Raw genomic sequence first — 27291 nt, forward strand, 5'->3', positions numbered from 1 at the left:
TCCTTCAAACCTAATTTTGAATTTAAGCATATCTCAGCCATTGATTTTGAAATCACTTGATCACCACCATCAATTTCGAGTTTCAAAATGCATCCTTCACATAAGGGGGGCATGCCACCTTCTGTCTCTCTCTCTCTTTAAGGCATATACTTGTACTCCACTTCATCTAATGTAGTGGCACTTTCAAAAAGGGACATTACATCATCATATGTCATGAGGTGTCTCCTTATCCTTTCACCAACAATCACATGCTTTTATTCATAAGAATCCATTGGCCCACAAATCACAAACACTCTATATTAAATATTTTGAAAATTTAAAATCCTACACTCGCATGTGTATACACAAACATGCTACCACACATGTGCCACGAACTTACACTAAACAAAGTTATGTCCAAAACCAAACAAGGCATATGCACCCAAAACCCTGTATTGTCCATGTCATCGTTGCATGGAAACAATGTGGCAGTCCAGTGAGTCCCACATGTGGCACACGTTGGACATTTGCGTGCCACACACCACACATGTGAATGTCTTTATTTGGAATTTCACATCAGCAATTTAAACAACCCATTGAAGCTAGGTTTTGTTTGCTTCAGCCAACTTTTACTTGTTTGTGAGTTATTTCTCTCTCTCTCTCTCTTTTCTGCTCTACATAAAAAATCCTATAGCTTTTGTTGAATTTATGTTCCATATGCCTGCTGTCTCATGCCACCACATTTACATATATGGAAAATTGATGTCTACCTATTGCAGTGATATGGCATATTACACAAAATATTGATACATTCTTTCTCACAAGGTTATTTGGGTTCACAACTAATGCAGAGAACTCGAGGCAGCTACACATGCAATTTTGGAGAAACCCTATGGTTTCCTCCCACCTAGGGCTCAAGCCTTGGGCTTCTTTTTCCAAGACAGTCTTTTTCTGAAAAAAAGGCATTAAAAACTGATGCAAAGTACTTGAGGCAGCCAAATACATGCAATTTTGGAGAAACCCTAAGTTTCCTCCCACCTAGGGCTCAAGCCTTGGGCTTCTTTTTTTCAAGACAATCATTTTTCTAAAAAAAACGAAGACGTGAATGCCTCCTCAAGCCCATCCGCACGCCTTCTTTGTATAAAAAATTTCTTGTTTTGGAGAATATTTGTCTATACAACTATTGACCATAACGTCCTAATTTAAGCATGACTGGAAATTAAACTCCCTAAATTTAAATAAAATGTCTAAAAAGTCTTTAACTGGTCCAGTAGTGAAATAAATATAAAAAACATCTGAAAAAATAACAAAAAAAAACAATTCGAAGTATGTCTTGCTCTTCTTGTTCTTCCTCGAAGGCACCTAGGGTTTTCATCCTCAATACGAGCGAGAATAGGAGGAATCTGTTTCTCCCAAAGAAGATACTCGTGGCTACTCGTTTTTCTCTAATTATCATAAAAAACGATGTCATTTCATAAATTATTGCATCACAATGTTTATCATATATTGCATCTACATGATTTTTGAAGCGTAGGAAATGCGCACTCTTTCTTCAAGCACATGTGACACACGATTTCCACAACTATATCTCTTAGGAAAATCAGTGGACACAGTCTTTGATGCAGCAGAAAATTTGTGATATCAATACATATACTGTAAAACCATTTTGTAGAATTTCAGCAAATCAATTCGTATTTGGATTTCTAATATGATCATAAAGAAACCCATGCCTTACATTCATGGCTGCTTTGAGTAACCTGTTATCAAGGATAACAAACTACACTGAATGGTATATGTTCCTTTTACTTATGTAATATTTATCTTTTCTTAGTATCTTGCATTATCATGAATCTTAGAGGAAATTGTCATTGTTCTCAAGCTCTTCTATCTATTCTAGTTTCTTGTATAACAAAATCGTGAAGTATACTATTGTTGAGCCATGGTAATTGTTTTATTATTCATGGCTTTCTTTATGATGTTTGAGTTGAACGTTTGTCGTACTCATGGTACGTTGCAGTTCTCATCATCTGAGCTTGTTTCAGATAGCTGTTGTGTGCCCTACATATTAGCTTATTTGACTTCTTCTACTTTTGTTTTAGATTGCTCGTCGTCTATTAGGAAAAATTTTGATTGATCTACGTAATACTCGTGAAGAGGCTATTAGTGTTGCTGAACCAAAAAATGATCATGTTCAAGGGTTGACAAGTTGCAAGGCTAGACAGGAAGACAATGATTTCCTAACCAAAATTCAGAATAAGACTGATGATGCGAGGCGATCTAGTTCCACAAGTGAAAAGTCTTTGGATCAAGATGATGACGATGATAAAGAGACTAAATACCGCCTGGATCCTAAGTATGATTTATATAGTTTTATTTTCTCCATGTGCAAATAAGGTTGAAACATTGAGCTCGTTATTGGCTTTTGTCAGATATGCCAACGTCAAGACACCAGAGCGTCATGTTCGTACACGTCTTTATTTTACATCGGTATGAAGTTTCCTCTCTCTTTACTTTATTTTCACTGAGTTGCCGATTCTCATCCTTTAGGTTTTTAGTATGCATTATTATTGTTAATGGGAATGTTTTGGGTGCCATGCTATTCATGCTAATGCAACATTATATTCATGTTGGAATTTACCTGCGTCAGTATTATTTGCTATAAACATTTGAAAAAACTTATTTTGCACATGTCAAATTTATTTTGTCAGGAGGAAAAAAAGAAGAAGAAAGACTCGTCGTACTTAAACATGATTTTACTTGAATCCTAGCTTTTTCTGATGTGAAGTAAGAAATCCTTTCATAGGTAATTCATTTCCTAGGAATTTACAAAATCACTTTGACAATTTACTTGCATGGAAGCTTTGTTGTACAAGTTGTTGTACTTGTATAATACATAAAACAAGACACGCATTAATCTTAACTTTTTCTGATGTGAAGTAAGAAATCCTTTCATAGGTAATTCATTTCCTAGGAATTTACAAAACCACTTCGACAATTTACTTGCATGGAATCTTTGTTATACAAGTTGTTATACTTGTATAATACATAAAACAAGAGACACATTTTTTTTTCTCATCCATCACGTTCATATGCAAAAAAATTTGTTTAATTAAGCAACATTGATGCACAATAATAACTCTTGCTAGAACGTATCTCGCTATGGTAGATACCTGTTTTTTCACATACGACATTGATTTTGCTGGTATTATCTTTTGTTTGCAGTATGGTTTGGATTAACACACATTTATTAATTGCCTGCCTCTCACTCTTGTAGCCTAATAATACTGTTTATACTTTAATCTCAACATGCTTTTGTAGGTGGCACACTTGGAGCAGACAAATACACGTTTTGCTTAATAACTATTTAATAGCCATCTAGATAGGTCAGATTTGAGTGGATATGGTTTTCCTTGCACAAAAAGGTGACCCCAAAATCCTAGATAGGGCTTGCGGGCACAATTCACAATCCGTTTTTATTGTTCAGGCCTCAAAAGTTTTAGAGACTCTAATACTTCAGGCCCTTATATTACATTATAATAGAAAAAGACCAAAACTACCCCCAGTTAAGTTAAAACATCATACAAATACCTCATAAGTCCCTTCGAGTAAATTTGTTTTTGTAATGGCACTTTGACCCCTAATAAAAACAAGTAATTCCATAAGTATCCTAACCACTTCTCTAAACATCTCCTAAAATCCTAAAAAATATAAAAATCTTAGACTCCCTAAAAAGAACTAAAAGCCCTAAAAAATAAAACCTAAGACTAAAATAAAAAGATACATCCTCTGAAATTAAACAAATATTAAAACTAAGAATAACTTTTCCCTCCACCATTATTTCTTGGTTGGAGAAAACTTGTCCTTGATCTTTGAAGTGTGTTAAAATGGATTATGCATTAGTCTTACAACCTTCTTCATCCCGAATGTTGTAAATGCAATCTTGTGACTTGTGGGTTATTCCACTAGTCAAAACCCAATGGCTATGCATTGAAATTGAGTCTTTGCAATCATTGATATATTCATAAACACTTTTGAGAACCCTCGAGAAAAAGGTCATTTTATATCGATGGAATAGCCTTGATATGTACCCTCGGTTCAACTGAAATTACACTGGTACAGCCATTAGACCCTGCTGAAATTGCCTGAATTCAGCCTTAGAATCAACCAAGGAGCATCTTTGAGATGATCATCTCCAACCCGTTGTTCACTAACCAAATTAGCAACTTACTCATCCACAACTTCTTCATCTTTATCTTGACTATTGTTCCCTTCCTTGTTTTCACCCAGTTCTTGGTTAAAAATTGGATCCGTATCTTCTTTATCTGAACACTCATCAAAGACCCGTGGAAAGTTCCAATCAATGAGTTGTTGATTTTGGAAGCAATTTGATAAATAATCCTTTGGGTTTAGCCAATCATCCTCGTCTACTACTCGGGTTATAATCATGTTCTGCTGGATCACCAAAGCCTCCCTGTGGTTGCTAAATGTAACTTCTGGCTCTTCTAGTTTAGGTTCCTCATCCCAAACAGGGTCTTCATTTTGTTGTCCTCTTCAAGGAACTTCTCTACAAAGTTCATAAATTTTCCATTTAGGCATTGAGAGGACACATGTTTGACTCCTAAACACTTAAAGAACATAATGATGCTGCTGTTTGGGCAATTTGGGATACTAGAACTGATCCCAACACCCACTATATCCGGTTGTTTGGACGTCTAGTAGGTCGTGAGGACTGTCCAGCCACCGAATTCCCACCTTTCCGAATTCCCACCTTTCCCCTTAAATTTGCTTCCATGGGCACTTTTATTGCCTTGGGATGGACCCTCTATTAATGATGGATGCCTTTGCTAGTTCGTAAGCCTTGTCTAATGTGTAGTAACACACAAAACCACCACATCTTATATAGATGTTCTCAACCCACCAACATAGCGAACAAAAGGCTATTCCAACTTTTTGACCACATCATTATACCCCTCTACACTCTTTTCTCCTCCTAAGTATTAATTTTGGGCTTTCCAATTCTCTCGCTTTCCGTTCAACTGTTCTGTCTATACCGAAGCACCTTTCTTCATTCTAAGGGAAATTTATTTAACCGTTTTATTCTCTGGCACATATTTGTAATAAAAGACCCTCTCTACCATGTTTAATTAGTCTGTAAAATCATTGGGCTATGATTTTCTTTCAAAATAAGGAATGTCTACTTTTAGATCTGTGGATTTTGAGTGCCGCCCATACCTCCGATCATATTCCTCGTCACTCGACTCATCCCATGGAGTATGATAGTGAAAAGGATTGTACTCAACATCATATTGGACAAACAAAACTTCATCTCGCCCACGATTGATGCCTGCATGCGGCCATGTAAGTTATTGAACTTGTTGGCTCAAATATTCTATCTCTTGATCCTGCTCATTATGGGGAAGATCCATATGAATATCCCTTCCTTGACCTCTTCTTGTTGCTATAGGTTCATCGAAATCATAAACCCTAGGAAGAGAACCAACAAAACTTAGGCGAAAGCAGCAAATCCTTGACTGATTTGGCAAAACTTAGCTTAAAATCAGCCAACCCTAGACTTGGTTGTAGATTCCCAGCTTGGTTATTGAAGAATACCTAAGTTTTGATACCAATTTGATGCAGAAATATATAAAAGAGGCAAGAACAGTTCAATAACCATTAAAGATCTGGCTTTCCTTGCACAAACAAGTGGCCCCAAAACCTAGATAGGGCTTGTTAGTACTATTCATAGTCTGTTTTTACTGCTCAAGCTTCAAAAGTGTTAGAAATCCTAACACTCTAGGCCCTTTTATTATATTATAATAGAAAAACACCAAAACTACTCAACTTGAGTTAAAACATAATAAAAATACCCCATAAGTCCCTTCACTTAAAAGAAAATTCGTAGTGACACTTTTACCCTTGATAAAACAAAATTTCATAGCACTTTTCTAAACATCTCCTAAAATCCTAAAAAATATAAAATATCTTAGACTCCCTTAAAAGAACTTAAAAATCCTAAAAAAAACCTTAGAGTAAAATAAAAAGATACATTTTTTGAAATTGAACAAATATTAAAAGCAGAATAGCTTTAGCCTCCATCAGACATGGGTCTATGATTGCCATTCTAACTAGCTGTGCTGTTTAGTGAAAGCTTGTTTAACAATTGCCGATCCATAAGTTTGATGTAGCTTTCTCCAAGGTGGGATCCTTGTTCTCCTAGACTGCCCATCACCTCTGATTCTCAGGAGCCAACTTTCTTATCAAATGGATGCCATCCTTGATGAGCTTAGTTTGAGATTCTTAATTTATGCAAGAAAAATCTTAGTCATCAAGATCTCTCAACTTGATGGCGATCTAGGCAATTCCACACTCCTGGAGTGGGATCTTAGGTCGATCCCGCTCCCATATGGGGGAACACAATCCGAAAACCCTTGTTAGACAGATCTTTTGTGATGAAAAAAGTCTCAAATGCATATCAATGAAAAATAAAAAGTAATTATACTGCAAAATCATGTTTTATACACTTTTCAAAGGGAAAAGAGATGTTTTAATCCATATCTATATTAGAAAGAAAGTCTTTAATGCATCTCAACCAAAAAGAAAGAAATGTTGATGCAAATTCTTGTATAATAAATTATTTTATCAGGAAAAGATGCTTATATCCAAATCAATTAAAAAAAAGTAGTTTTAGATGTAAGTGTTTGATAATCACATTAAAAGAGGGATGGTGTGTTCAAGTTTAGAACTTTTGATGATTTTTCTCTCTTTATATCTCTCTATGTTTGTTAGCTAAGGGGTTGGGGAAGAAAGGGTAAAACCTATTTGGATCTGCACCTGTTAACATAAACTTTTGTATGTTACTATGCATGACTCTATATGATAAGACTGGATATAAATAAATATGAGTTAAAAATTTAGTTGAAAAAAGTTATTAGTAAGTACATTGAATAAACGTTGAGTATTTATCTTGTATCAAAATATATTTATACGATTTTTGTGGCTCATTTATTTCGTAATTTATATAGTTTTTATATATTTGTGTAAGAGATTCTTCCTACCGACAATCCCTGGTCTCACTCCTACTTTCAACAAATATGAGAAAAATACATTTACTTGGTCAACATTGTTATACATAAGAAAATGTATAACGATAATACCATTTACTTTTTATATAAGGTCACATTCATCATTGACTGTTGGACATTAAATCAGGTGGTTGAGGAAGTGTCATTGTTTGGGCGCAAATTCCTCATTAAGATTTCTCGAATGTTTTGAAACTTTCATCTTTTGGATTACATATCCAATGGCTAAAAGTGATTGTCTCATAGGATACTATCCGTATACAAAACTACTGATTTTTGTGGCCCATGACTCCTTAATTATATCCTTTTGAATCATAGTTATTGGCTAATTGATTTAATAGTTTTCATTCTCTGATAAAATGAAATACTAATGATGCAGAACAAAATTATTCTTATTTTAAAGTTTTATTCAATTACAAAGAATGTATATTTTAATGTTAACTTTAGGTTTAATTTTTAGGATTTTTATAGTTAGAGAAATAGTTAGAGTGTTTATGGAGTATTTTATTTTATTAGGGTAAGATTGTTATTATGAATTTTATTTTAAGTTAGGACTATTTTAGTAATTTCACTTTTGGTTAGGAGAATTATTGACTTTGCAATTATAAGTATTGAATAAAGAGAGGTTTGTGGATCCCTATGGGGAGATTCATATGATTTGCTTCTTCGCTATGGTTTACCTAATTCAGCCTAGATCTTGTTGATTTCAACGACGTTTTGTTGATTCTCTACCTAGAGTTTGTGATTTTGGTGAATTGTTGTGAACCCATAGTAGTGAAGAGTTGTGGAACGACTTTTGTAGACCCACTTTAATCCAAGAGATGAGACGACTGAAGACATCAGAAGACAATTCAGCAACTTACACAGCAGCTCGCAGACTTTACTCTTGGGAAAGAGGGTGATCTTTCCTCTCACACAGATGTCAAATTTAATCTTTTTTATTATCGTGCTCTGCATGAAGAATTGAGTGAAAAATAAAGTGACAGGAGACCTAGATATGAGGGACATCACTCTGGGTTTTTGATTTGAAAGAGGACATTTTTATTTTTGGGGCAACTTGTATTGAAAATCAGTCGGCTGTAGATTGGGTTTTGCCACCAATCTTTGATACATGCTCAGATGAGCAATACGATCTCTTAGGGGAGTTATTCTATGACAAGGATCAAGATAACGACAAAGATGCTTTGGAAGAGGATGTTGCTCATGAAGAATATGGAGCGAAGGCAACAGGGAGATTGCTAAAAATCATGACCTTTGAAGATTTAAAAATATCAAAGAGGTAGAGCATTCAAGAGATTTAGGGAATTAGAATTAGAGTAGTGCAGGGGACGGTGGTCGACTCGTAAGTCGTAATCTGGATTCAAAGAGTAATGAAATGGATGTCAAGAAATCCTCTAAAGGCCAAAAAATTGGGTTTGAAGTTTCCTACTCAATTTTCAAAGCAATTGCTAGAATAGCCAACTTTGGTAAGTTTGTGTCAATTTTGTACTATAAATACTAGATCTGTCTTTTGAGGATCTCTTCCTTGTACCACGAATAATCTTTGAGAAAACAAAGAAGAAGAAGTTGGCTTTGATGGTGGGCTCATCTTAGCCTCTATGAGGACGAGTTTTCTTCACCAGAGGAGATTGATGCAGGACAAAGTTATTCTTATTTGAAATTTTAGTCAATTTCAAAGGATGCATATTTGAATAAATTTTACGATTTAGTTTTAGGGTTTTTAAGCTTTTTAGGAATTCTAGGGTGTTTTCTTTATTTTTAGGTTTTGTATGATTTGACTAGAAAAATAGTTATAGTGTTTACAAAATATTTTGCTTCATCAGGTGTAAAATTATCATTACAAAATTTATTTTAAGTTAGGACTATTTTAATACTTTAGTTTGGTTAGGGCAATTATTGACTTTGTAATTAAAGTATTTAATGAAAAAGAGGTGCATGAATCTCTGTATGGAGATTTACGTGATTTGTTTCAAAGAAAAAGAATGAAAAACTCCAAGTCATTCAAACCCTAGGTAGGGTTTCAGGAAGAATCCCTAGGTTTAGTTTGCTAGTTGTGTGTGTGTGGGCCTGAATTATTGCTGATTTTTTTTTCTATCAATTTTCCTACATCGACTAGGCATCCTTAATCTCTTTCATTTGACATGAACAACAGAGCTTGAATGAAGAAAAATCTGATCCAAGTTATTCCTGACATCACAATACATTTCAATAAGAGGCATACTATGTACTTTTTAGCATCTAAAAGGGCCACACCCTTGACTTTAAGTTATTGTTTTGTTATTGTCATTTTAGATTATTAAGTTTCTCCATTCTAGCTAGTTGTATTTGGTGTTCTATCATCTGTCTGCATCACCCAGTTGGGCATCAGCATATGCTATAGTATCTTTCGTGCTATGGTAAAGATTTCTGCTCGTTGTGTGTTTGCTTCTCATGAAGGTCGTCATGTAGTCCTATTTTGCCAAATCAATCTGAATAAACTGGCTCTTTTATTTTGAAGGTTGAATACCACCACTAGACTTATGGCTTGGCTGCATCTGGAGAGTAAAGTCTGATTTAATTTGATTTTTCTATTTTCTTTGGTCAATTGCAGTCTCCATCTAAGATTGTGTGGCGATTCGTTTTTTGTGAAATAGTTTAGCTGTTGAAATCTTGTTAGTAGCTAAAGGCAGACCATTTGGATAGAATTGACAAGTTTTTCAACTGGTTACCTCTTGTCTCGTACTATGAGTTACACTTTCAAGTGTTAGATTTGTCTCTTGCTTATGGTTTCATAGATGTAACAATTCCTTGTCCTCTCAATCAAGTAACATTCGTCCTACTGCAAGGCATCTCTTTTATCATGTCTGCAATAGGCAATGTGGAAGATTTCTAAGCTCTCAAAATAGATTGGCCTTGATTAAGCTATTGAAGGGATTGATGATTATCTGATGTATATTTCTCTACAAGGCTATATTGAACACTTGATGGAGTTATAAAGAAGTAAAAGTGTAGTGGTTGTTAAGGGGTAAATATAGTCGTGTAATATGAAAATGATGACTATGATGTGTATTATTTATCTGGCAGCTTGGATTGTCCTCTCCACCAGTTTGTGACCTAAGGACTGTTTTCATCGTCATCATCATCATCGTCAGAGCCTTTTCCCAACTATTTGGGGTTGGCTACATGACTTGTGGTCTACCATTCTGCTCTATTAAAGGTCATACCCTTAGTTAGGCCATAAGTTCCCATATCTTTTCTCACTACTACTAACCATGCCCTCTTGACCCTACCCCTTGTACTTTTTTAGCCTTCGGCTTGAACTAATTCGCACATCCTAACAAGTGATATACTAGGTATGTGCAGCACATGGCTAGCCCACCTAAGTTTACTTTCTCTCATCTTATCACCTATTGGTAGCACACCTAAATTCTCTTGAATGCATTCATTCTAAATTCTATCGCTTCTTGTGTTGCCACTCATCCATCTCAACATCCTCATCTTAGCTACACTCATTCATGGGTGTATCATTTCTTGATCGTCCAACATTCCGCCCTATAAAGCAAAAGCTAGTCTCACAGTTGTCCTATAGAACATGCCCTTTGGCTTTATTGGTATACGATGATCATAAAACTCCGGTTGCACATCTCCACTTCACCCACCCAGCTGTAATTTATTTGCGATATCTTCCTCAATCTCTCTATTCTCCTGGATTATCGACCCAAGATATTATTATGTGCACGATATCTTCCTCAATCTTTCTATTCTCCTTGAGTAAAATGGCTCTTGTTATCTCTTCATCATTTACCGTTATGGTCTGTGTTTTTCTTCAGTAGTGAGCGTAATCTGTTTTCCTTCGGTCGTGAGTGTAATCTGTTAGATGTGTATAACCTGTTGTAAGAAATCTGAGATGGTTTTTTCATTTTTATGTTATTTTTTAACTGTATTATTTGCGCTATTGCAATCCATAGAATGATTATGTATACTCAAATATCAAATATATTGTAAAACAATTATTATTTTCCTTACAATATTTATTTCTGTTTGTGTGCTTTGAGTTTTTTTTTTTAATGTTTGAGTGACAGGAGTCACATATACATTCTCTGATGAATGTTCTTCGCTATTGTAACTTGGATGAGTCTCTACAAGGGGAGGAGAGCCTTGTGTGCAGAAGTGCTCTAGACCGTCTATTCAAAACCAGAGAGCTTGATTATATGAGTTACATTGTCTTGCGAATGTTTGAAAATATAGAGGTAACTACCCCATCTGTCTCATGCTATGTTATTTTGATTATTTATTTATTTTTGTTAATGTTCCTCTTGCAGGCTTAATCTATGTTGTGATAACCTTATCATTGTGGTTGACTGTCATCTTTTTTCTCAGAACAAACTTATAATTGTGGTAACTTCTGCCAGATTGTTTTATTGAGTCAAAAAGATGCACATATGTTGGGATTTAACCAACACATCGGTCTATTCCCTGAAATGATGGATTTAGTTCTTTAGATATATTGGACCATTTTGATGATGCTAGATTCTATTAGTTATGAAGATGTTTGTATTTGGTGGGTATCTTAATCACATACCATTCTTTTGTGCATCATATGTAATCCACTCATTTAGGTAGAGGGTGCTTTTGCATTGTATATATTTTGAATCAATAATAAATAAATGCTGCGAAAGTATTAGGCATGAAGTAGATTAGTTAAAACTGAAATGCCTCCATGGAGATACACTGCATCTTTAATTCCTTCGATACAAATAGTAGAGAAGGAATTTGAATTCTAAAAGAAGCATCGCAAGCTTCAAATTTCTCCACATAAGAGAGAAATAATAAGTGAAATCAAAGCCCCCCTTCCAATTCTACAAAATAATTATTTCCAATGCCCTACTAGTCATGTCTTAAAACTTAAGCACCCAATTATATTCAAAATAGAAGTCCAAAACCTCAATACGAGAAGATTCTTGGAAACCTATAAAGCGTCCCAAAATAAAACCCCCCAAAACATATCTTGTTTATGCTCGAATGTGTCAATCTCTGATGTGAGATCAACTCAAATTCCTACAAAACTAATTAAAATTTTATGAATCGATAGAGAATTTGAGTCAACCGATGCAAATCTGACAAATCTAATCCTTCCTTGGTCTACTAGCAGCACCAGCTATAAATCCACCTCTACTAGATCGTTAAGAATCTAAATTCTAAACTAAATTCCTAAATTATCAAAATAAGCTAGAACTAAGATAATAATGAATTAAAAAATAGAAAGAAATAGAGTACCTACCTCAAGGGACCCGAAACCTGAAGTTTCTAGCTTGGATCAGGCCTTCGTTCGCCACCATCTTCTTTGCTTGAATGCTTTTTGTTTCTGAAAATTTGTTAGAATACCTTAATTTTCAGTTTTAAGGCTTCTAAAAGCTTTAGGATTCCTAGATTTTTTGGGATTTTTTTGGATTTTTTTGGAATTTTCCCTAATTTTCTAGGGATTTGTCCTAATTTCCTGGATTTTCTGGGCTTTTTTGGGTATTTCCTAAGATTTTCTATATATTTTTTGTGTAAGTTTTATGGATTTTCTAGACGGGTTTATATAGGTTTTGCCGGGGCCAAGGTTGATGTTTAGGAATTAAAGTTTGAGTCACAATCGAACTAGGATAACAGCAAAATCGTCAATCTTTGGAGTTATTCTATCCAAGTATTGCCTCAAAAGGACTCATCGAGAGGCTTCTCAAAGGCTGTGCAACCGCCTCTGGACCCATAACCCTGCACGAGCCGTCGTGTGGATTGTGGAACAGGCTGCATATCGTGTGGCCCACATGCGACCTGCCGTGGCTTGCGAGCCGGGGACCTTTTTGGTATTTTCCTGAACACTCTTCCTCTAGCCTTATCTTCTCAATGGTAAGTTGGATTTTGATGATTCTTGAACCCTTGTAAAGCTCTCGAGATCTAGTACAGCTTAGGCTAGGTTTTGTGTCTTTGAGACAAAAACTAAGGGGTCTAAGTTCATTATGATTCACTAGGCTTAGTATGCTCCTTAAGACTCAGAATTTGAGGTTTTTAGGAATTCCCTTATGTCTGAGGGGTGTCTACATAGCCCCTAACTCCCATAACTTTTGGAACCAAAATTTTCCTTACCCGTGACTGGTGTGCCTAAATGTCTGGAAAAACTTAGTGCTGGAACCCATAACAACTTTTTTTGGGGGCCTCCTAAAATGTCCTATGTCATGAGAACTAACTCATCATGTGGAAGTCAAGCAGAATAGCAATGCATCTATATTATCAAATCATACTTCCCCTGATCAATTGGGTCTATTTCTTTAAGTTGGTACCCCGGCAAATTTGCTTATGAATTCCTTGTTCTCTTAATATTTAAGAAAAGCCACCAAAAATGACCAATAGTTTGTTGCTATTTATGTGACCTATCTCAATCATTTAATTTGGTTGGCCATTAGGGGAACAATTACTTTAGATTTCTCTTGCAAAAGAATTACAACATTTCCACTACCAGTAAGATTTCTTCTGGTTTAAGAATAAATGGAAATAGTTTTAGTTATTATCATAGGCATTTGAATCAATGGTTTGAGACTGCTGAGTCCAACATGGACACAAGTGAGTTATTGGGAACCAGAAGTGTGCTAATTCTGGAGGGTACTCAACTCATCGCCAGCCTTATTGTAGACTAAACTGCCAGAGTCTTAACAATGACTTGCTCGATCTTTTGTTGTAAATGGGCGTATCCCAAAGGGCTCACCAAGTTCAAAAGTCTTTCATATATGGAAGGGGGAAGGGGTATGGAAATATGGCACAGACCTAGTAGCTTGGAGCTAGAGTTTAGCTAAAAGAATATAGGGAAGTTCCAAAATTAGAGAAAGATGCAAAAACCATAGATAAAAGGAGTACCAGCTGCTTTAGGATTTGATAAAGTCCACAACAAGATGCTTCATTATATTTGAGTACATCCCTTATATAAGAAAACCCTAAATAAGACTTGATCTTCAACCTGTGTCTAATCTAATCATGGTCATTCATTATAAAAGACTTAAAGTGAATAGAAAGACATAAAAGACTCTAAAAATTGCTACTCATGATCCTAAGTGAATGAAATGTGCTAAAAAATAAATAAAAAACATAAAAGGGCATGTTCAATGACTATTTTCCCCTTCTATGGTTTCTCATTTAAACTTTAAGCTTGCCTCTCTTATCTTGACACTTGAGAGCAGTAATAGGGTTGCATCAAAATATGTTCCCCCTTTCGTTCTTGTTCATTGAATACAAAGCTTGGAGTTCAAATCACTCTGATCTTTCATCCCTAACCATGTTTATGTATTCTCTAATGATTTCCAACACAAAGATTCAGTAAAGAAAAACAAAGACTTTGAAAATCTTGGATTTGTGAGGGGTTTCGAAATAGGGTTTGGTAGACATCCACCCCTCTTTTGCTTGTTTTTTCGAAACCTTGCTCTTTTTCACCCTTAACATTTGCCCCAAGGGCTTTTTTGTGTTTTCTATCGAGTCAAAGCTTAGATTCAACACAAAAAAACAGTTAAATTCTTGGATTTGCGTGATTTGGAATATCAAAATAGGATTTTGGCCAAAAACTTGGAGTGCATTGGATCAAATTAACTATAAATGTTAACTTTTCTTCATTTTTCATTCTGTATATTCCAAATTTTTATATGATTTATTTTTCCTCATTTGCCTATTTTTTGGGATTTTTACACCCTTTTTTTCTTAGATTAAGGCTAAACTTAGCAAGTCAACTCTGGACTTGCCGAGCCAATGCCCTAAGCAGTTGCTGAGACGCCTAGTGAGTTTGAGATCTAAAACATTGATTTGAATGATTCGAACACAAGTCAACTCAAGATTCTAGTTCATCGTCATCAACATACGAGCCTCCCTAGCTATTTGGGGTCCGCCACACTAGTCCTGTTTAGTTGTTCTGCTTTATGAACAACCATATCTTCTATCATATCATAGGTTACCATATCTTTTCTCACTTTTTCAATCAATGTCCTTTGGGGCCTTCTCCTTTCCTTTTTAAAACCTTCCACTTGAACCAAATCGCCCCTCCTAATTGGTGTTATTCTAGATCGATGCTGCGTGTGACCAAATAACCTAATTCTACTTTCAACCATTTGTCCCTTATTGAGTTTCACCCAATGGTTTAAAAAACGGATCCGTGACCCGGATCGGGCTTCCAAAAAACCGATCCGGATCGGCGAATCGGCGATCCGGATCGGGAATCGGGTGAATCAGTCAGAATAAAGCTTAAAAAAAATTCGAAAAAATTATTAAAATTCATTATAAATATTGTTTTTTAGGAATTCAATAAAAAATGAGGGTATTCCATTAAGAATTTTCATGTTTTTAAATGAATATGCGAATATTGATATGTTCTTTCCCTGCATGAACCGCCATTCAGCATTTAATTTACAGTATTTCATGTTCATCCCTACACTGTTGCTCTTGGGACTCGATATGTGAATAATATGGCTGGGATAGGGTGGCCTCAGAATCATCATCTCTCTCGTTTTCTCTTTGACTAATATGGATTAAAAAAAAAAAAAAACAAATTTTCAAAAAAATCGATCATGGATTTAAAAAAAAATCACAAATTTTCAAAAAATTTTATCATGGATTACAAAAAAAAATTCGATCATGGATTAAACAAAAAAAATCACAAATTTTCAAAAAATTCAATCATGGATTACATAAAATTCGATCATGGATTACATAAAATTCGATCATGGATTACATAAAATTTGATCATGGATTACAAAAAAAAACAAACAAAAAAAACAAACAAAAAAAAACAAAAAATTCAATCGTGGATTACAAAAAAAGAAAAAAATAGTTCGATCATGGATTACAAAAAATTCAATCATGAATTACAAAAAACTCTATCATGGGTTACAAAAAAAGCAAAAAACAAAAAATTCAATCATGGATTACAAAAAAAAAAACAATCATTTCGATCATGGATTACAAAAAAAAACAAACATTTCGATCATGTATTACAAAACATTCGATCATGGATTACAAAAAATTCTATCATGGGTTACAAAAACAAAAAAAAAAAACAAAAAAATCGATCATGGATTACAAGAAAAGAAAACAAACATTTCGATCATGGATTACAAAAAATTCTATTATGGGTTACAAAAAACCAAAAAATTCGATCATGGATTATAAAAAAACAAAAACAATTCGATCATGGATTACAAAAAAATCGATCAAGTATTACAAAAAAATCTATCATGGATTACAAAAAAAAAAAAAAAAAAAAAAAAACCGTACTGAATCGCCGATTCACTTTTCGGACTCGCCGATTCCGTACAGTGAATCGGCGATTCACTGTACAGAATCGTCCGGTTCTAGAGAGAACCGGACGATTTTCGATTTTTTGGGCGATCCGGTCCTTTTTCACGATTTCCGCGGCTTTTTTTAAAACGCTGGTTCCACCACATATATCTTCGGCACCTGTTAATGTCAAGCCTCTTCCACTTCCTAATGTAAAGCCTATGTTGCATGGTCAAACTCTCTCTTGGTATAACTTTATAGCTTACATGAGGATCATTCTTGGTCTTCTTAACTAGAAAAAAAAATCTATTTGGCTTTGACATGATCTACTTTTGTAAGTTATTAAACGATCATTTCCCTTTTTGAAGTAGGTATTTGTTATTGTTAGATCGTATGTCACAGTTAAATCAAGAATAAAACCACCCATCTCATTTCTTTCCCTAAATCCATTTCCTTCATGTACCTTTTCTTATCCTTTATATCTTTTCCTATATAACAATTTAAGTCCTGTCCTACAAATGTCCTCTCCCTATTTGGCATTTCTGGACTAGTCCATCCATGTCCTCCTAGAATTGTGCTTTAATTATATCCTCTAATACTAACTGTGGTGCATAGATACTAGTTACATTAATTATATCTCATTCAAATACAATTTTAATTTATAAGAGCCCATCACCTATAATCTTAACATCTATTACTTGATCCTTTCAATGTCATCATCGTCAGAGCCTTTTCTCAACTAATTGGGGTTGGCTACACGAATCTTGATATGTCGTTTTGTTGTATTAAGACCTTAGTGAGGCTATATATCTTGTCCCATTGCTTCTAACTATATCCTTTTGGGCGTACCCCTTGCCATTTTTTAACCTTCCACTTAAACTAACTAGCACCTCCTAGTAGGTGTTGTATTGGGTTTGCGCCACACATGGACAGCCCACCTAGGTGTACTTTCTCTCACTGAACTAACTCGGACCTCCTAGTAGGTGTTGTACTGGGTTTGTGCCACAAATAGCCAGCCTACTTAGGTGTACTTTCTCTCATCTTATTGCCTCTTGGTGCCACACTTAAATTCTTCCAAATATATTCATGCTTTAAATCTTTGTCTACCATTATACCTATGCCATTTCTATTATTATCCTTTTCTGTATATCAAAGTTTCTATTCATCAATTTCCTTAGCTTTTGCCCCTTTCCACTTGATTTTGTGTAAATAACTTGTGTTAATTCTTCATCGCATTGCATCTACTATTTCCACACCTTACCTGATAGACTTTCTACATTCGATGTGCCCAGACGAATCTTATTCTCTTGGGCTAGTTTATTTATTCGCACTCATCCAAACTGGCACATGATTCCTTGCCTACTTATCGCTGCAGCCAGGCATCATTGTGATGTGTCACTTCTAAGGAGCAGTTTAGCTAACCCTTGTTCATTTCGCATTGCACTGGGATGGTAGCACATGTCATTTAGAGTGAATGCCCTAGCATAAGCATGTAATGTTGGATTAGGGTTTATAATAGAAATGTCGCAAAAGTTTTCCACTGGCTGTCAACCTAATACAACTCTCCTTTCTCATCTGGGTTGGGTACCTTTTAGTATGCTTCATCTAAATCAATAAAGACCATGTGAAGGTTTCTTTTCTCTTTATCAACCTCTCTTTAAGTAGGAAAAATAGCCTCAATAGTTGACCTCCCTGGCATAAATCCGAATTGATTTTTTGAGACACTCATTTCCTGTCTTACGTTGCTCATGGTTTATAGTGTGGCTCATAAGTTTCCTCAATTCTTGATCCTATTTAAACTTCAAATATTTTACCGAACCCGAAAGTACTTCGCTAGCAATCTTTCATAGGTCTATATATCGTTGCCTGACTTTGGTGTTACGTTCTTGTTGTTGTGGATATTGGCTGGAGTCATGGCTTAATTCATTGAGCTGAAATAAGATTATATGAAATTTGGGGAAATAGTGCAAATCCTTTACAATAGGACTTTTGAAAGGATAACATCTGATGATTGGCCGACTGGATTCGTTATTTATCTGAAATGTGAGATGGACACCATGATATTTGCATGAGCATGTAGCTTCCACGATTGTGAATGGTACTAGTAGAAAAAACTCTAAGAGCATTCAGTTACATGGTTATGCTTGGAGAAATATATCTCTCACTGCTTTTCTCCATTGGTGACCTAGTCCTTGAATGTTGCACAAAACTTCCATTGTATTTCACTTTTAAAAATAAGAGAGCCATAAAATCATGCTACAAAAATACTGTGATGCAGGTTCCTCTTGAGGATCCCAAGAAGTTTCGTATTGAAATGACATTCAGCCGTGGTGCTGATCTTAGTCCGTTGGAGGTATTCATACCATTCCTATCCAAGTCATGATAGTTCTTTCTTCAATCTTATATCTACTTATCTTCAATGGGTTTGCGTGGACTTTTTTATTGGGTAACATGCAGTACAATGATGGTGAGGCGGCATCTCTTCATCAAGAACATACCCTGCCAATCATGGGGCCAGAGAGGCTTCAAGAAGTAGGGTCATATCTTACATTGGACAGGCTCGAAAAGATGATCCGACCATTTGCAATGCCTGCCGAAGACTTCCCACCACCAACAACGCCTCAGGGATTCCCCGGTTACTTTTCGAAAAGTGGTAGTGTTCTTGAACGCCTTGCCAGCCTCTGGTGGCCCTTCCACAAGCACTCAAATGCCAACACCAAATGAGATGCCACCCTCTTGATTATCTCTCTGCCTCTCTGTGTTTCAATCATCTGGGGCAGGCAGTTTACTCCAAGAAGCAGTGGTGATGATCGGCATGGACTTTTGCCTCGTATCATTGTGGATCGAATGGCTCCTGCAGGCTTTCAGCATGATTCTCTCATGCGCCCATCTCTTTAGAAGAGATGCTCAAGTTCAATAGCTTTTCTAGTTTGTACATAACATGGAAATGGAAACTATAAGGATCCATTCGCAGGCAATGTCTACTTAATAGCAGTTTGTTGTTTGTACCTAATATGCTTTGTCTTGTCCTAGGTTGCTATCCTTTCTAGAGAATGACCATAAATGTTCTTACGTAGAAGATAGGATTAACCAACATAACTTCAGAAGACAAAAACGTATTTTAATGAGAATGGTTTGGGGACTTGGCAGTCATATTGGCGAGCCTCATGGTGGTATCCGACACCATTCTCACTAAAGGGGCTCAAATCCCCACTGACATAATTTTTTTACTTTCCAAAAAAACTTTTTACTTGCCCAAATAAAAAAAACTCATGAAAAAGAACAAGGTGCTGGCAAGGAGCTCACTAAAGGGGCTCAAATCCCCACTGACATAATTTTTTTAATTTCCAAAAAAACTTTTTACTTACCTAAATAAAAAAAACTCATGAAAAAGAACAAGGTGCTGGCAGGGCGGATGATTCCATAGAATAAATTACATGGTCTAGCTCCTCACACAAGGGGCCAAATCGTGCCTTATGACCATTGTAAGCACTGTACGGCTCCAATCTACCTTTTTGTTCTCCAAAGATCCCTCTACTTTCCAATTGAATTGAAAAAGAATTATACAAACTGACTCTTTTGCCCATCTTTTTTCTAATTATAATTTCGTCTCTCCCAAGTGTGTTCCCCAACATCTTGGCTTCCCAAAGTGAAATCTCCCGTTTTTCTTCTAAGCTGCCCAAAACAAGTGAGAAAACAGATTTTTATGAAAATGTATACTATGAGATCATAACTTTGGTAAAATGAGGTCAGAATTGTGCATTTTTAACGTTTAATTAGATCAGGTACGTGTTCAAATTAAAAACCTAAGTTCATTCCTTTTTGTTTCCCTATAATATAATTAATTATTAATTGAAACCATATAGCTCTATCCATTTCTTCACTCGAGTAAATTGATTTGGTTTTGTTCCAATAACAAAAAGAAGATTTTGTTCAGATTCGGTATGAATAAATAAGAATGAAGATTCATAGTTATCCATAGATACGACATGCTCTTTTTTCCATTCATTCCCTTTTAGGATCTTGGTCTAACAAATGCTACCATTGGTATGGATGAATCCCTTGCTTTATCTCAATGTGTAAATGATCATAGTTGCATTTAAAAGCCGAGTATTCTTACCATTGAGTTAGCAAACCAGAAAAAAAATAAAAATACGATACTATACACGATCAAAATGTAACAATAAAGAGATTGGATTGCATGATAAAGAGATTGGATTGCACGATAAAGAGATTGGGTTACTCGACTCATAAAAAAAGCATTAATTTGACCCGGCAAACATTTTATGCTTCCTCTACAACCGTCCATTCTAAATGGATGGTTTATGACCCCAATCACAATGTCACCCAAGCATCTGGCTTGTTGATATCTTCTTAGGAAATCCATGTTGTCTAAAGTTTGGTGATGTGAACCCCTATGAGATCTAATGTCCATCTTCAAAATTTGCTGTGTCTTCCTTCCTTCAACCTTTTCCCGGAAAAGCAGTGAGCTCTTCTATTAGATCCTAGGGCTGATCTCCATAAAACTCGAACAAATCAGAAATATTGAATATTGAGGAAATATTGAAGTCACTAGGCAGTTCTATCTCATATGCATCATGCTTGATCTTCCCCATGATGTGACAAGGACCAAACTTCATTAGTTCATTGCATGTCCTATGGGAACCATTTCCTTTCGAAGGAAAACCACAACAACAGGGCTTTATATTTTCAGAGTTCATTGACCAGTCGCCTAATAATTTATATTGTTTTCTTGAATCTCCTTCCTCACTTGCCCTTTAATGTGGCGAAGTTGCATAGCGAAAGCAATGAGATCACCATTTGTTTTGTTATTGTATATTAGAGCACGACCATGTGCAATCTCAAAAGGAAATTTACGGGTGAACTTTTTAAAATTGTACACAAATTCAGCTTTTGGTAATGCTAAGTCCCACCGAGATATCCCATCTATACAATGCAGCAAGTTTCCTATGCTTTTACATGCTAATTTAGCCATCGTTTTGGGTTAATTTTGTTAGCAATCTCTTCCATAAGGTTCTCCAAAATGAGCTACCAAACTTCGCATCTTGATCGGATGTAATAGCTATGGGTGACCCATGCAATAACAAGAGGGCTACATAAGTTGTTGTATCCATGAACTTCTTACACAGTATGAAGGTGCCATTTTAGAGATTCAAACCATGACCGTAATGATTGGATCCTTACCTGACTGAATAATACGTACTACAAAATCTTACTGACATCCTTCTTTGATATAAAGATAAATGGACTCTTTGTGGACAATCCCAATAACTAATACATATTGTAATAGTTAAATAATATTAAAATATATTAATTATATATTATTTATAATATAATATTATATATTATAATATTATAGCATTATACTATATACGTATAATATTACTATAATATAATAATAATATTATTATCCAAATAGTTGACAAGCATCTCTTAAGTCTCTTATCAGATGCTATCCAGAATGTAGCACTATACTCCAGGAGATGTCAATTCCAGGAGACACCAACTCTAGGAGAGGCCTCTCCCTTGGCTACCCATTTACTGTGAGTCAAACGGAACTTAAGGGTGTGCATTCATTATGCCTCCAGCCTTACGAGCATCACCGTTAGAAGAACATGATAGTTGGAGTGTTTTGTTCCTCTCCTCGAATCTTTTCGAATTTTCTAATGAAATTTGAAAATTTTCTTTGACAACATACCCCAGATTCCTGTTGAGCAGTTTTTGTTTTAGGGTTCACCTTCTAAACAAGTGCAAAACATATATCAATTAGTAATAAGCGAGTATAGCATGATCATGTAGGAGCATCTTGTACAACATCAGAAATTTTAGTAGATTACTATTTTTAAGAAAAAAATTTGAATTTTGAGTTGGATCCGAAAAATATTCTGAGCTTGAGTTTTGATCAAGGGAAAAAAATAAATTCTTGGAGAGTTAAATCTTTTCACATTAGTTAGGTAGATATTAACAAGCGGATAACAAACTGAGTAAATTTCCCCAAGAAACCCCTTCAGAAGACCCCTGTCGTTTGAAAAGTATACGTCAGAAATATGCAAGCGAAATGAAAACAGGAAGAAACTTTTCTCACTTTTGGAGGACACGAATGGAGGTGGCATGCCCATCCGCATCCTTAGCTTCTAGTCTATTGAATACACTAAAACGCTAAAAGAAGTTATTACTTAGGTAGCATTTGATAACTTTCACTGCAGTGTCCCTGAGAATGACCATTGCTGCCGACTTTCTTAAATTTTGGAATGCAAGTGAAAATTGGTAGGGTGGAAACCCTATTTGATAACCTGTGGTGCTGGTAATTTCACCTGTTTGGCATTAGGAAAGCTAGAACTGCTTGTAATACTATTTATTATGTATTTCATTGATACGATGTGCAAAATGCAGTTCTAAAAAATATTTTGTAATTAAATATGTTTCTTCTATTCATCCAACATACTACCAAAAATGTAAATAGATTCAATAAATACCAATATTTATATAAATATTGAAGAATATTCTCATCAAGTCTATCCCCATCTAATGTTCTCTCTCTCAACGCCCACATATTACATAAAAATATTTCATTTGATAACTTCACCGTCCACTTAATGAGGTAAACAATGCTTCCCTCTCATGAGAAAACACATGCATCAGCGATATTTCATATGAAACGCATGAGGCAATTTACACATATCCAATGTATAAAAGTCCTTCGCCCGTCCACCTTCAAGATGCCAAGAGAGGGCCATATGTGGCAACTAAGGGTAATCTACCTTTTGCATTCAAGTTTAGGGATTGTATGGCCATATTTTAGTCAAAATCCTTTTAAAATCATACACCAATAAGATTATTCTAGAAGATGCTATTAGTAACTTGAAGCTTATGATCACAAAAAATCATCAAAAGACAGTTATGCTAAGAATATGCCGTGAGGCTGACACAAGTATGCTATAGAGGATACTGCAGTCTACCAGAGAGTGAATATTAATCTAATGTCATGCTTCCCATTGTCCAGAAACTATGAAATTTAAATCAAAGATTATTAACACAATCCTCGACTTTCATAAATTTTTACTTCAAGATAGAACCATTTTTTCCTTGAATAATTCCTCAAGCCGGAGCCTATTTTCCTAGTTATTTTCTGCAGCATAAAACTACATGAGAATGAAGAACATTTTGTTTTATAGTTTAAAATTGTCCAAAATTCATGCAATTGTTATTTTAATCTCCCAATACCTAAGGTCTATACACAAAATTTGAGCTTCATTGGTGGTCTCTAACATGGGTGTAAAACAAATCTACCACAAATAGCATAAAGTGGGACGGGGATTTATCTGGACTATTTTATATGTCTCCAAAATTCATGAATTTTTTATAGAAACATATTAACACAATTCATACCTAAATAAAAAATATTAGCATTTTTTATATCAGAATTATGGCCAAATCAAATTTACTTCGAGCTGTTCCTCGTAGACTACAATATGCGACCTAAAAATAACAACTTTCTAAGTGCGATTTATTTTGACCACCCATGCATGTCAAAAATCTATAAAATTCTCATGCAAAGACGTTTTTCTATTCACATAAAAAATGAAGCTTCAAATATCAAATGAAAATGACAATAGCAATAAAGGAAAACTAAGAATAGATATGTGATCTTTGAATATATTTGACCCACATTTTAATGAAGAAACTTGAATCAATTTTGCTGCAATTTGATCATGAGCAAAACCACACCAAGCACGATTGAAATTCTAAAGGATATTTATCATTTATTCTCAAGAACAAACATATATCATTTATTTGATAAATAGATATTTAGAAGTCGGAAAATTGTAGCAAAAAAAAAAAATACATCACTGATTTGGGGTTTATTATTAAAAATAGCAGGAAAAAAAATGACATTACTACAATCATTTGAGGTTTAGCATCATAAAATATCATAAAATAAATATAAAAACTCACTGATTTGGGGTATTCTTCTCTGAGGTATTCTTCTGTGAGGGTATTCTTCTATGAGGGTATTCTTCTGTGTGGTAATTATTTTGTGAGGGTATTTTTTTGTGAGGTATTCTTCTACGAGGGTATTCTTCTTTGAGGTATTTTTCTCTGAGGTATTCTTCTCTAGGGTTTGCAGAGGGCAGCAGTTATGAAAGTGGTTTTCTTCTCTGGCCGCATGAGGTATTCTTCTCTATAGAGCTTGCAGAGGGCAGCATTGTGAGAGTGGGTTTTGTAAAGACAACTTAGGGTTCACATGGGGCTTCATGATTTATTAAAGCAAGACCAAGGATTGTATGGGTAGCGGCAGTTAGGGGATGTTTCAAAATCAATTTTGATGGACCATCTTATGGGAATCCTGGTACGGCAGCAGTGGGAGGTGTTTGTCATGATGATAGGGGAATGTTGTATTCTGTTATTTTGTCCTTTGTGGTCAGGTTACTGCTAATCATGCTAAATTGGCAGTACTACTTCTAGGGTTAAGCATTTGGAAGGATAAAAGTCTGGGAAGTTCTTTGATTATAGAAGAAGATCCATCCAATATTATCAATTAGTGTAATGGATTTGCCAGATTTCCAGGATTCCTTAGGTCTTTTTGGCTGTAAGTTTTGGACCTATCATCGGTTGGCATTGTTAGTTTCAGCCATGGTTCAGAGAGGCCAACTCCATTGTGGGTGACACAGCAATGAAAGGAGTTCTGTTAGATTCATTGGTTCTTCGTCTCCGCTTTAACTATGTAATGGCAAATGTAATCCCTCTTTGATCTAACTATGTAATGGCAAATGTAATCCCGCTTTTGATCTAATAATATAAAGCACTCTTGTCAAAAAAAATAAAAGCAAGAAAAAAGATAGAACAAAAACTGTCCAATTTTGAGAGAGTTAGATTTGAGTGTTGAAAAACTCAAAATCCAATGTTGTTTTAAGATAATCCTCCGATGATTATTAAGCAGATCCCAAAATTGCAAACAATAAAATATCCTTCCAAGTAGCTCATTCACCAGTGAGAGTAAGTGTACAGTATGCTTCTCTAGAGCATAGCACATGTGCGAGGCTATTGCCACTCGCGGAAGAGCAACCAGATGGCTACATCCATTATATCCAAACTAATTTGGATACTCCAGCCCTTTTGAAGAGCAAGTTGAACTTGTGTCCCTGGAGAAACACGTAATATTCTGATCCGAGAGCGACTACAAGAGTTGCAGTATCTCCTTTAAGGTCTCATTGGTGCTTTCCAGGAGTTGCAATGACATAATGGGTAGCAATGGGCATCCTTATCTATAGTTGGGGTTGATGCACTGGGCAAAGCCAGTGGTAGCAACGTAAAAGCACATGTTTCAGAGGGTTGTTTTATGTTGTAAAGCATTCTTAAATAATAGCTTTCATTTACCCATAAAGCTATTTTTTAAGGGTTTGTTTGGTTCATGTGTATCAGTTTGCATATGTAAAACAATTTTCATAAGTAAACAGTTCTTGTGCAATAGTTTTTCAATCCTATTTTTTTCCCATGTTTTGTTCAACACACTTGGAATTCATGTGTATCTAGCTTTTTATGTTTGTAACTCATTGGTAAACTATCTTCCAATCTCCGTTTCTCTCTGTAGAAACCCATTATTTTTTTCTCTCTAGAAATCCAATCTCTCTTTCTCTCTAAAAACCAATCCCTCTTTCTCTCTCTAAAAATACTTTCTCTTTCTAGAAACCCAAACTCTTTTTTTGTCTCTAGAAACCTATTTTCTCTCTCTAAAAACTCAATCTCTCTCTCCCCCTAAAACCCATTCTCTTTAAAATAAAAACATATTTCCTCTCTCTAAGTATCTAATCTCTCTCTAAAACCTATTCTCTTTATAGAAACCCAATCTCTTTGTCTCTATCTAGAGACCCATTTTCTCTCTCTAGAATTCTAATCTCTTTTTCTCTTTCTAAAACCTATTTTCTCTCTCTAGAAATTCAATTTCTCTTTCTCTCTGAAATCTCATTTTCTCTCCATAGAAACCAAATCTCTCTTTCTCTCTCTAAAAAATCATTTTATAAACTAATCTCTCTCTCTCCTTTTAAAAGTCCATCATCTCTCTAGAAACTCAATCTCTCTTTCTCTCTCTAAAATTAAATCTTTCTTTCTCCCTCTAAAATCCATTATCTCTCTAAAAACTCAATCTCTCTTTCCCTCTCCAAAAACACATTCTCTCTAGAAACCCATATCTCTTTGTCTCTCTAAAATTCATTCTCTCTTTAGAAACCAATCTCTTTTTCTATTTCTACAGTCCCATGCTCTCTAAAAACCCAATATCTCTTTCTCTCTCTAAAAACTCATTTTCTCTAGAATTCCAATCTTTTATTGTCTATCTAAAAACCCGCTCTCTTAAGAAACCAACTCCGGAATAAAGAGGGATAATGGATGGAAGAGAGAGAGAGACAGATGGTAGATGGAAGAGAGAAATTTTTATTTATGTGGTTTTAGCCCCTTTGCTGTAAACTCAAATGAAATATTTTTTCAGGTCCACATGAGTAATAGATCCCCCATAACATACTCCCCACCTTGTGGGGTGGGGATTTCGTTTTACACTATTTGCTCTTTATGGTGGTTTTACTATGGGACAAGTGTAGACACCCCATTTTAAAACTGACAAATTCTGTGATATTCTTTAACCCTAGGACCACACTATCCTGGTAAACCCTTAGATCATAGACCACCATAGTCCATATTGCCTACCCTGTAAGCCAGAATCTTGCAAAATGCCTTGTTTTAGTAAAAACATCATTAAAAATAGTAAAAGACTTCGTTTTGATCCAAATTTTGGCAGGCAGCATCATACGAGCCTGCAGATACCCCTAGAATTGAAAATTTGTCATTTTGGGCAGTTTTGGTCTGGGCGACAATACCAGTGTTGCCTAGGTCAGATTGATCCAAATGAGTTGATTTTTGGTAGGCATCATCTCGATGATCCCAA

At 35.3% G+C, this 27291-nt stretch overlaps 1 protein-coding gene and 1 long non-coding RNA gene across 16 annotated transcripts in view; one reads left to right on the forward strand and one right to left on the reverse strand.

Moving 5' to 3' along the window:
* LOC18446539 (inositol hexakisphosphate and diphosphoinositol-pentakisphosphate kinase VIP2) overlaps positions 1 to 19344 on the forward strand; it is a 112043-nt gene extending 92699 nt beyond the window's left edge. For 11 of the 15 annotated variants that reach the window (XM_020675005.2, XM_088851682.1, XM_011629623.3 and 8 more), the window contains 5 exons: positions 2079 to 2332; positions 2409 to 2466; positions 11120 to 11287; positions 18610 to 18684; positions 18789 to 19344. In XM_020675005.2, coding sequence (XP_020530664.1) covers positions 2079 to 2332; positions 2409 to 2466; positions 11120 to 11287; positions 18610 to 18684; positions 18789 to 19055 — 822 coding nt within the window. In that variant the 3' untranslated portion in view covers positions 19056 to 19344. The remainder of the gene's footprint in view (positions 1 to 2078; positions 2333 to 2408; positions 2467 to 11119; positions 11288 to 18609; positions 18685 to 18788) is intronic. The other 4 variants (XR_016044244.1, XR_016044242.1, XR_016044245.1 and 1 more) reach the window with 1 other exon arrangement.
* A 3489-nt stretch (positions 19345 to 22833) lies between these two features.
* On the reverse strand, positions 22834 to 25863 carry LOC148779804 (uncharacterized). The gene is made up of 2 exons (XR_016044246.1): positions 24309 to 25863; positions 22834 to 23113 (listed from the first exon to the last, which is right to left on the reverse strand). It is a non-coding gene; the product is annotated as an uncharacterized LOC148779804 (long non-coding RNA).
* Between the last annotated feature and the right edge of the window lie 1428 nt (positions 25864 to 27291).

Source organism: Amborella trichopoda, chromosome 11 (genome assembly GCF_054954075.1).
Source record: "Amborella trichopoda isolate Santa Cruz 75 chromosome 11, AtrichopodaSantaCruz75HAP2 v2.0, whole genome shotgun sequence".
NCBI lineage: Eukaryota > Viridiplantae > Streptophyta > Magnoliopsida > Amborellales > Amborellaceae > Amborella > Amborella trichopoda.